The 12262-nt window shown below is 41.6% G+C and overlaps 1 protein-coding gene across 1 annotated transcript in view; it reads right to left on the bottom strand.

Moving 5' to 3' along the window:
• The window catches only part of LOC119656733, a 79617-nt gene that overhangs the window by 24338 nt on the left and 43017 nt on the right, over positions 1 to 12262 (bottom strand). The window contains exons 14-17 of the mRNA XM_038063274.1: positions 6284 to 6961; positions 6018 to 6188; positions 5546 to 5823; positions 5277 to 5445 (exon numbers count right to left, since the gene is read on the bottom strand). Coding sequence (XP_037919202.1) covers positions 5277 to 5445; positions 5546 to 5823; positions 6018 to 6188; positions 6284 to 6961 — 1296 coding nt within the window. The remainder of the gene's footprint in view (positions 1 to 5276; positions 5446 to 5545; positions 5824 to 6017; positions 6189 to 6283; positions 6962 to 12262) is intronic.

The following is a 12262-nucleotide window of genomic DNA, read 5'->3' as shown; positions in this document are numbered from 1 at the left end:
GTATACTTTTCCTGCATGAGCATTCGGTCATAAAGCAGCGGGGCGAACAGGAACATCAACAGCGCATTTGGAGCTTATACGGTAAGCGAACGGCGGTGTTCCGAAAAATGTCGGTCAGGCGACGTAAACCTTCAAAGTGAGCCACGTGGACATCCAGGACCATCGATTGACGAGCTGCGTTTCCTAGTCGAATCCGACACACGTCAGTCTGTGAGAGACATTGCAGAGAAACCGGGCGTACACTATTCGAAAGTTTCCCGGCACTTGCATCAACTTGGAAAGGCGAAAAAGCTCGACAAATGGATTCCGCACGCCCTTATGGAGCAAAACATGGCGCAGTTCTTTACTCTCCCGCAACAGAAGCGATCCCTTTTTGCACAGAACAGTGATATGTGATGAAAAGTGGATATTATACGACAATCGTCGCCGATCAGCACAATGGCTAGATGCTGATGAGCCCCCGAAGCATATGTCGAAACCGAGCCTCCATCCGAAGAAGGTAATGGTGACTGTCTGGTGGTCTACAACTGGAGTTATCCACTATTATCCATTATTCTTTTTGGCACCTGCAGAAGGGGTAAATGCACAGAAATACTGTGCCCAACTCGAGGAAATGCACCAAAAATTGAGTATTCAACGGCCGAGATTAGTCAACAGAGATGGTGTGATACTTCTTCACGACAATGCACGACCGCATTTAACCAGAACAAAATAAAAGTTGAACGAATTGCAGTCTGAGACTCTGCCTCATCCACCATATTCGCCGGACCTTTCGCCAACCGACTACCACTTTTTTGAGCATTTGGATCATTTCTTGGCGGAAAACAATTTAGGAATGCAGAGGCCCTCATAATTGCCTTCGACGAGTTTATCAACACCCGAAAATTGGACTTCCGCGAAATTGGCATACATGCTCTTGTATCTCGCTTTGAGAAGTGTTTTGAATCGACTGGCACCTATTTTGATTATTTAAATAAATTTTTGTAAGCTTTACAATCGTTTTAAATTTTAGTACCAAATCGGCCATTTCATGCGCAACAACCTAATAAAATTCTCCAGTTTTGCTCAAAATATTTCCCGCAAATGAAGACTGAAATTGACTTTATCTTATATCCGTGAGCTTGGATTTAGAGTCTTTCTTTGACCTGTTTGTGTGGCGCCACCATGACACATTTTCGAACGACGGATTATATTGACGCCCATGGACATGTTAGTAAGAAAACCGAAGTATGTAGACTTCTCAGTCATCACTCAGTCAGATGAAGCTGCCGTGAACAGCAGATGCTTTTTTTCAGGCTGAAAGAAAGTGGATTGCCACCAACCTGCACCGGTGTCTGCTCGAGGAAAATTCGTACCGCTGCGGGACCAAGCTGTAGGGCGTTATAGGACCGGCATAGCCTCGGGATCGGAGGGTGGAAGGAAATCTCGAGCTCCGCGAAGAGTACATAACAAATGTCCGTGCTACCTGTATTATGAGACGAGACGATACGGAAAGTAATATCCGAGTTGGCGGAGCAGTCCATCAGATAAATACAGAGTTTGAAAAGAGTGCACATATCAAGGAAGATACGGCGTTACTGCAGGAGGAGGGGGGGAGATTGAGGGTGCGAAGTCGTGACGGATAATCAGTCCGTGGAAGATTATTTTAGTAAAAGAGGGTCCGGATGAATTTGCGTTGTACAACTTAAAGAGCGCGGCAGTCACGAATGCGGAAGGGGGACCAGACTACACAGCAATATTCAAGGATGTTTCTGACAAGGGAATAGAAGAGTTAACACTCTTCTGAAGCTGAATTGACATGAAGTCGGAGGAGGAACGTAGGATAAAACCAAACATTTTGGAAGCTCTATTGATGATGTCAACGAAGTAGAAATTGACACGAAGTTTATCGTCGAATATTACACCCAGGTCTTTGAAGGAGGTCAGTAGTGAAAGGGGTTGTCCACTGAGAGAATATGAAACGGATGTTGTGGAGGGTTTAAGCGATTCGCACATCCAGCGCCATTTGTTGACATTCAGTGTTAGCTTGTTGACCGAACACTAATGGAGTAAGAGAGCACAGTCCAGCGGAGACGAAACAGAGGCGAGGTCATTGATAAAAAACAGGAAGAGTAGGGCGCCAAGTATAGAGCCTTGGAGAGCACCAGAGGAAGAAGAGAAGGAACGAAATGAGTAGCCCTGCGAAGAAACTTTGCAGAAAGCCAGGGGATGACTGAGGGAGGGAAGTTTAGTAATGAAGTTTGGAGAGGAGAATGCTATGGTCAACGGTATCAAAGGCTGGAGAAATCGGCATAAATAGAATGTACCTCCTGTCGTGAATTAAAGCATTTAGCAACGAAGTTGGTAAAGACCAGAAGGTTTGAAGCCGTAGATCTATTTCACGAAACCATGCTGCTCTTTGACAATGAGGTGACCGAAGTGCGCGGTCAACCAGTATCTTTTCAGGAAGGAGGAGGAGCAAGAGGAGGGAAAAGAAATGGGGCGGTAGTTCACAGCAAGAAAAGGGTCTCCGCTCTTGAGGACAGAGATGATAAGTGCCTCTTTCCAAAGATAGGAAAAGTAGCATTCTTGTAGACTTTTGTTGTAGATTATACTCAGGAAGAGGGAAATATGTTTTCTACAGGGGTCAAGTTTACCAATGAGAAACTCAACCAAGGAAAGTGTAAGGAGAGAAATGGCTGGAATATTGGCCAGATATAAGAGGTGTAGAGGGTGGAGGGCTCGAGAGAGAAAACACTGAAGAGAAGTAGGGGCAGAAAAGGTCGCAGGATTGTTGTGGGGAGTTGGCAGTGGAGTCAGCAAAACTGATAGAAGAAGGGAGAGATTGAGTGGGATTACGAAAATTGCGAGCGTGAGACCGAAAGGGTTTTAAGTTACCGCGGGCAATAACGGTTTCGACGCTCAATAAGTACCTTTTACGCGCTTTTCTAACCATTGACTTCATAGTAGAGCGTATAGCCTTAAAGTGAGCAAGATCGACGTCATTGTTAGAAGCCCGAAACTTCTTCCGCAGTGTATGTTTCAGGCGAATATTAATAAGAACTTCAGATTCGACGATTTTGCATTCTTCATTGAAGAAATTTTGAAATTTCATAGGAAAATTATGAAATTGCTTGGGGGAATTACAAATTTGGCTGCGAAAATTACGAATTTGACTGAAAAAGATATATAAAAAGTACATTCAAAAAGTATCGAGACTAATCTCAGAATAAGGAATTTATTGATTATTATGTTACAGTAATTTAGTATTCTCTAAGTAGCACACTTGCTCATGAATACACAGCTACCAGCGGATTTTGCAGCTTCAAAGGTGTCGAATCAGCTCTCATCTCCGCTACACCATCGTAACGCTGCTTTTCATTTCCCTTTGCATCCGGAAAAACGAGAAAAAGTAGAATGAACTGTCACGAAGGGTGCGGTAACGTGGTTCGACGTGTTGTCGTGATGGAAAATCTACATGTCGCCTATCTCGCGGGTTTAGCGGACCCGATCCTTGAAACGCCGAAGCACTTCCAAGTAGAACGGGGCAGTAACAGTCTCTCGTGTAAATAGAAACTCCCTTTCGACCTCTTCCTTCGCATTAAAAAAAGATATTGTTCATACTTACTTCAGCTTTGGAGAATGATCGATGTGGCACTCGGAATTCTGACACTTCCACTTCAAGCCGTGTTTATAACACCACGTCTCGTCAAACGTAATTACACTGTCTAAAAAATTGGATCTTTTTTCAAACGGTTACGCATTTCACTGGGTACACATTGCCACGAGTTATGTTTTCAGATAGTCCGTCTAAGTCTGGCACGATTAATAAAATTTTTACTTAAATTCAGCTTATTAGTCAATAATTGCACACTTGGGGGTCGGTCAGAGTTAAAAACATCACTCTCTACAAGCACATCCATCTCCGTAGGAACCGCCCTATGCGCCCTTTATTTTTAATCATTAAAACATTAGTTCCGCTAATATTGGAACGCAACCTATATATACGACAATAAAAAGAAAAAGAATAGAAGCCAAGGCTGTACATGTGTTTCTTCAAGAAATCTAAGGTTTATGGACTAGGTATAGCAGATTAATGATCAGTTAAGATTTTATGGCGAAAAATCACATTCTAGTTTGTAAATGCGTTTTTCTCAAAACGGCATATTGAAAATCTGCTGCCACCATAGCCCAAAATCTATCCAACAAAATTCTTTGAAATTTTCACGACTTATTTAGAAAATATTTCTACGGTCCGCAAACTAGAATAATTGCGATTCATTCAGTTTTTTTTTTTTTCATTGAAGAAGCCGTGAAAAAACACCAAAATTCACAAAAAAAAAGTTTAACAAGGCACCAAAAATTTAGCTTTTAATATTGTTTAATAATCCTAGTTTGCGGGCTGTAGTTAAGTCTGCATGTTAAAATGTCGTTCAGCTTTTTTTTCTTTAAGATGATCACAGCACCCTCTGGTGTGGCAGCGGAAAGAGACTTTTTTTGGAGATGGTCGTACCATATAAATTGCTCTGTAATAATGAACTAATCTATCGGGCTGGAAAAATTATTACGCATGCTTAAGATATTAATAAATATATGATGAAAAATCCGTGTTTGTATCTCTTATCCAGTTCTTCACAAAAAATTTCTAAAAAAAGCAAAAAAAAACGGCCTTCACACGGGATGCCCCCTTGATAATTAGTTTGTCTAAAAAGTTCCGTTTCGTGCCATGCCAGACAATATACAAACACGACACTTGACAGAGTCCATATGACCATATATTCTTTTCCTGATGAGATAATAGCTATCTCTTCACGTTGCGTCGTATCAATATGTATAATTATGGTTTTTGTCCGATACGTGGCGTGTGTAAAAGAAACCACTTTATATATGCATGTACGTTGAAAATTCTCGCAAAATAAATGTTAATTTCGTGGCTAATTCTCTTCATCGTCCTGTAGGAGTATAGAAGTAAGTTCATCCGCTGCACTTGATCCTGCTATTCATACCTTAGAATGTTGGAAAGTAATATCTTTGCGAATAGCGAAAGCAAAAATATTAAAGAACATTTTCCTCAATTATAGCTCTCTCCAGGATATTTCACAAAAACTATTTTGCAAAACAACAGCAATTTGCTGCGACCATTGAGAGATTGATTTCACAATTTACTAGGAAAAATCCAAACAATCTAACTAAACGCCACAATACAAAATCAAGTCAGCTCATTCCCATAAAGAACATTCCTACTTTACTTCAAAATCAAATCAATCAATTCATCTCCAATTCATCTGAACTATTACCTGTTGAATCAACCATTTCTCATTAATCTCCTGTTGGAATTCACTAACTTTTCCATCATCCAATCGTTCGTAGCTGCATTCAATGGAGCCCGCATCATCATTCTTCAATCGCCCTCCATTGATAAATAATCTTAAGAGCCTTTCCAGGGTATTTTGAGTGGATAAAGATCTGCATAATGATGTTAACATTATGAAAGCAATGAAAATCAGCTCCACCAAGTTGTCTGTAAGTTGCTTGGGAAGTAAAATTATAGAAACTTTATACATACAGCTTATTGAAATGCAGCCCATTGCCGCTGGTGGAAATCTCCTTTAGAATGTTGACGGCATCATTGTTCGTTGAACAATACTCTTTACAATCACCACGTTGTAATCGACTCTTAAGTGACTGCAGTTCGTTATCAAAATGCAATTGAATGAGTTTTTGTGGTGATCGGTTTATCACTGAACTATCATCGACGAAAAGGCTCCACAAGAATTTCAATTTCAATAAGGAAGCATTTATGTTGACTTTTGATATTAAATCCAGGATGGAGTGAAGAATATTCTGAAATTGAAATGACTCGAGATTTACTGGTGGTTAACTGTGAAGTTGCAGTAAAGATACTTTATTGTTCATAGAGATATTTTGCAAGAAAGTTTGATTATCAAACTCAGTATAGTCTAATTACCATATTAAAGTAAATTATTTAAAAAATATTTTAATGAAAATTCCTACTTAGTCCTTAGATAAAATTTTACCTTGCAAAAACTCCTTGGCAAAAGGAGTAATCGTTCCATAAGCACTCGACAGTACGTGGGATGTTCAGCGAGGGCTCGTTTTAATTTTGTTTCCACTGCGAGGAAAGCTTGTAAAAGCTCCACCGACAGCAATACCTTAATATCCTCCGTCATCCACCAATTTATATCTTTCTATAAGAAAATCTCTCATTATTTATTTACACAGAGCATGTTACGAAGCTTAATTCTATCCCCAAAACAAAAGTAATTATTATTGAAACACTTACAAATTTTTCAAAGACTCGATTAAGTACCACTTTTTGCCCATTAGTCTTCTTAATCTTCTGGATACATTGCAAAATCGAACGAGGTTGCAAAGTCAAACAAAAGCTTGAGGAATTCGATGAGGAGGAGTCACCTTCATCTCGACCCAAACACAATTCACAAAGTAAAGTCAAAATATCGACTCGAACTTGTTCAAGATTTTCTGGAGACGTTTCAAGTTTCTCATAGACAGTGTTATTGCGAGTAAGAAGCGTTCGTAAAGGATCTCTCATCTTCTCAAATTTCATAGCCACTTCTGTTACCAATCTTATGTATTTCGATGTCAAGGAGATATAATCCGCATCATAGGAACGTTCTATCGAAGTTGAGAAACTTGTTTCAAGCATCGAGTACAGAACTTTAACGAAATAATTAATTTCGCCGTCGAAAATATTCGTTACAGATACTATGCCACCCGAATATCCTGCTGTTTGACTTCCGCATGTTCCCAGTTGCTCACTGCTTGCCGTAATAAATTCCGCTTTACTCCCGTCGGGCGTACTTTTGACACAATCAAGTTGTATGTTGTTTTTCGAGAATAGGAGCTTTACGTGATTTAGCAAATAAATTTCCTCGGTTTTTAGGATTACGTTATCTAGGATTATAACGGCATGTGATAGATTCTTTAAATTTTCAACGTTCTGCAAGTAGTACAAGAAGAAATCCATGATAGAGTGCATTTGTTCATTTTAAGATGTTTAAATAATTGAGATAATAAATTAAAAACGGTAAGTGTAGACATCAAAAAAATGTATCTGAACCAGAAAAGTAATAATTTAATGTACTACAGTGCCGGTAGAAATGATAAAACACCGGCTATTTTTCAAGAAATCGTAAATTAATAAAACAAATTCTAGAAACTTTACGTGTATCTGAGACGATCGCACTACATTACACTCTCCTGAGCAATTTACTAAGCTTTCCCGGTACAATGCCGCAACTAATTACAGCTGAATTTCATACATGGTGAACGTGTGAACCACACCTACGCGCCATGGCTGCCGGTTCGCTGAATCACGCTCCAATTCCTCCTAGGACTTTCCGAGACGCTCACACTCCTTCTCTACCGATCTGCGCCAAGTGCCCTTGGGGCGAGCCACTCGTTGGGAGGGTGGATCCCATTCCATGGCGTAGCCAACAATGCAATAGTCACCCTTCGTTCATGTGTGACCTATCCACTGCCACTTCTGCCTTTCAATCACATCACCCACGGGAGTTAGGTCAGTGCGCCGACCAAGTTCTTCCTTTGTGATAGTATCAGGCCACTCCGATAATACGACGCAGACAGGTCCTTTTCGAGTACTATTCCCATATAGCAACACAGAAAAAAGACTAGCGTAGAACCGTCTCAACTTGACCTTGGTGTTGAGATAAGTACATTAAGTAGGGGATATCGCGCGAACCTGGCGGAAGAGAATACGCGTGTTAAAGTAGCAAAATGAAAGAACAACGACTCGGCCGCGGGTTTAAGATGAAAAGGGAGTCCTCAAATCGAATAGGAAATAGTGAGAATGAAATATTTATTATATTATTATTATACAGTAGTACAGTAGAACTTGAAGTAATAAGATATCATAGAAAACAAACGCCGGAGAATCTGATAAAATTCGCGGAAAATTGAAAATTTGTACAATCCCTGGGTCGTAAGAGAACAACTTAAAGTTCGATAATTTCGAAAGTGAAGCTCAACAACTGCAGCATACCATCTTCATTAACCAGTCCAAGGAAGAGCGTTGAACGCCACCATCGCTATCAATTCGCAAGAGCAAACATCAATAGCGTCACGTCTCTCAAATATACATATAATACATTATGTACAAATGTACACCCATGTGAGTACCCGTACAGATTTTCACTTCGGAACTAATTAATTCGATATACGAGCACAGGTGAAGACGCGTGCCCACTGATTCAAGATTCAAACTTAAAGTGCGCGCACATTGGTGCTTCCAGCAAGAGTGCCCATCACCTAGGAGATATGTACCATGTTCAGAAAGTCGAATATTCACTATTTTACAGATATCTGGTTATAAATACAGTATCTTCTCTTAGCATACACAGAGATTTATTTCCACGTGAACTTGCATCTTTTCTCAGACATACTATGCAATATAGATACACCCTCGGCGATGCAGTTGCACTAGGCATCCACACTAGAGGCAACTTATTCAATTAAACCACTCATTCGAAGGTGCAACAATCATTCCCATTATAGACTTCATAACTTTTAAACAATAAATTCGCGGAACATCACACCAACATAAGATACATTCTGCAGTCCGTGGCCTGCGCGTTGGATAGCAGATCAAAACGCGTCTTCAATAGATGTTTGTCCGAGGTACAGAGAGGATATCATGCAACCTGTCTACACGCTTTCTTGAGCACCGAGAAGTCGAGTGCAGGCACCTGGCAAATCTGCAAGGCCTACCTATCCATTGTAATTGCAGTCTTACAACGACTCGTAAGATATGATCTGATCATTATGGATCAATTGAACTCATGTAATTGCCAAGAGTTGCTTCCTTAGCGTCTTCACAGCATTTGTGGATGCGCTTGAATGCAAACGTTATGAAGAGATCAGTAATCGTTGAATGCAATCTTCCATTAGATCTGAACTATATTGTGACGTATGTACGTGTGTGTATAGTAAATGGACAGTAATCTTTCCAGCGGCGATGCACTTGACATCTCCGGTGACAATTCCATGCACAATCTAATAACTGATTGTTGCACGAAGGTTGCCGAGGTTTTGAGCAGAACCCATAAAATTAAGAAAGTTAACAACGCTGTTCTTAGTATAGTCAATCTTTTCTGCCAACTATTGTGAACTGCAGGATGGAGAGATGCGGAATATAGCTCCCTGGGACCAACCTGGGACCCTCTCTCTCTCTTTGGGGTTGTTATGTGCTTTCCAGTTAGTCAGTGATGACACCTGAACCGTGTACGAGGTATCCTTACTATTAACAAAACGCTACGGATCTAAACTGAGGAGTCGAAAAACACATCCCTCAATCAAGGGTATCATGCGTACCTTGCCCATTGAATAGTTGGCAGTCGATGGTAACCGACTGTATTGGAACAGAACCTCCTCAATGATCGCTTTTGCTTTCTTTTAAGGAGCTGGAACTCTTCAAAAGTGCCTGGCCTGGGCACGCCGGAGCGTGGGATTCGTATGGATGAGGATGATCCACCGGAAAGTCTCTAATGGTGGAAAAAGAAAATGAGGCAGACCCTGCCTGAGATGGAGTGATAGCGTAGGCCAGGACACCAGGCAGCTTTTAGGGATACTGAATTGGTGAACCTCGGTGCAAAACCGGGGTGTCTGGAGTTCCTTACTAAGGCAGGCCTAGACCGGATACCGGTTGTTGCGCTGTTAATGATGATGGTGAAAACCATCAACGATTCCCAGTCCCCTACCCCCCTGAAACACCTTTAGACATTAGACCACGGAGCGGAGTTAGCTTGCTTTAGACAGGTCTCCTTCCGTCTACTCGAGCCTAGCACATTGAAAGAATACGTGCGTGGGTCGTCTAGGACCGTGTCGCAGTATGGACAATTAGGTGAGGTGTCCAATTTTAGCCTGTACAGGTATTAACGCCTCCATGGCCAGTGAGAAATTGGGTGAGATTATAATTGATCTTCCCATGCTTTCTCTTCAGCCACTTCGCGCTGGAAGGGATCAACCTGTAAGTTCAACCACCCTTTTCTGACTGGTTCCATCGCTTTTGCCATCTGCTTATGGATCTATCCCTGCGATAAAGAGGAGGTAGACCTGGTGTTATATATGTTCACCATCCCGGTTGCCAGGATGTCAATCGGCATCATTCCGGAGGTGATGAACGCTGCATCATCTGAGACGGTCTTGAAGGCAGAACACACCCTTAAGGCTGTTGTTCTATAAAACATGCAGCGCTTTTCTCCAAACTGGGACTACATATAGCAAGATAGAACTCACCACTCTGGCTATGAGCAGCCTGTAAGTATGCCGCAGTCCTACGTTCTCCATTATCCTTGCCAGAGCCATACTCGCGGTGGATGCTTCTTCACAAGAAGACCTTGCGGAAAATCGGCTGCTTGGAAAGCTCACGGTAAATCGAACAACCTGGAAAATTTCAATGCCCCTCGGATCGTAAAAATAGTCAAAAATCGTTGGAAGTGGGAAGCGACCCATATACAAAAAATTCAAAAATGTCAGCTTTACGACGTCGCTGCTTGGGAGACCCACGAAAAGTCAAAGAAAACTGAAAATTTACACGAATCCCTGCCATAAAAATGCAAAATCATCGCAACGCCGTGGGGGACCCAAATTAAGAAAATCCAAGAATTTTAGTACTACGACGTCAAGAACGTGCGATATCCCGGAAAACCCGCTTCTTAGAAGGCCCATGGAAAACCTATGGAAATTGAAAATTTCCACGACCCTCGAGTCGTACAAATGGGAAAAATGCAAAATCAGTGGATCGCCGTGGGCGATACCTCGGTGGTGAAGGACGGCCACCCACATTCAGAAAATCCCAAAAGTTTAGCGCTACGACGTCGAAAACTGGGATATGGCGGAAAACCTGCTGCTTGCACGGCCGTCTGAAAACCGGAGAAAATTCAGAATTTTCATGACCCCCGAGACTCGTGAAAATGGGGAAAATTGCTAATTCATCCTATTGCCATGTGCAATATCTAGTTGGGAAGAAGGCAGTCCAGATTCAGAAAAGCAAAAAATTTTAGCACTAGGATATCGGGAACGTGAGATAAGACGGAAAATCTGTCACAAAGAAGGTGCATGGAAAATTGAGGCAAAATTGAAAATTCGCACCATTCGCGGATCGAAAAAATGGCCAAAAATGCAAAACCGTCTGAATACCGTGGACGATACTGGGCGGAGGCGGCCCAGATTCCAAAAATTCAAATTTTAGCACTACGACGTCTTAAACGTGGGAAATTGTGAAAAACTTCCAGCTTGGGAGGTCCAAGGAAAATCGATGAAAATTGAAAATTTACAAAATTGCAAAAGCGTCGGAATGCTGTGGGCCGTGTTGCGAGATATGTGAATCGAAGAAAATTGAAAATCTCCACGATCCCTGGGTGTAAAAATAGGCAAAAGTGCAAAATCGTCCGACTGCCATGGGCGATACCTCGATGGAGAGGGAAGACGACCCACAGTCACAAAATTCAACAATTTCTACGGTACGACGTCGAAAACGCGAGATATAGCGACAAATCCACCACCGGAGGACCTGGTCAAAATTGAGGAAAATTAAAAGTTTGCACAACTCCGTGTCGCAAAAATGGGTAAAAATGGGAAATCGTCGGATTTCCGTAAACGATATCTCGTTCGAAAGTGAAGGCCGCCTTGATTTAGGAAATGAAGGAGTTTTTTCACTACGACGCCGGGAACTCTAGACATCATGGAAAACCCACCGACGGAGGGTCTGGTAAAAATCGTGAAAAATTGAAAATTTGGACGAAATCTCGGATCGTAAAAATGGCCAAAAATGTGAAATCGGCTGATTGTCGTGGGCGAAACCTTGCGAGAAGGAGGATGTGGCCCGGATTCAAAAAATCCAAAAAATTTAAAGCTAAGACATCGGAAACCCAAGACTGCGGAAAATTGGCTTCTTGGGGACCCCACGGAAAACCGAAGAAAATTGAGATTTCCTCGACCCCCGGGGAGACGAACAACATTCGGAGCATTTTGGTGCTACGAGATCGGGAATATGAGATATTGTGTGTATCGAAAACCGAAGAAAAATATAAATTTGCACAACCCCCGGGTTGTCAAAATGGGCAAAAATGTAAAATCGTGCGAATGCCGCGGGCGATACGTTGTTTGAAAGGAGAAGGCGACCAAATTAATAAAATCCAAGAATATTAGCACTATGAAGTCGAGAACGTGAGATATTGCAAAAAAATCGCTGTTTGGATTCTCACGGAAAATCGAAGAAAAT

Source organism: Hermetia illucens, chromosome 5 (assembly GCF_905115235.1).
Source record: "Hermetia illucens chromosome 5, iHerIll2.2.curated.20191125, whole genome shotgun sequence".
NCBI lineage: Eukaryota > Metazoa > Arthropoda > Insecta > Diptera > Stratiomyidae > Hermetia > Hermetia illucens.
The sequence above is the reverse complement of the archived record's forward strand: the minus strand, read 5'-3'. Positions and strand labels throughout refer to the sequence as shown.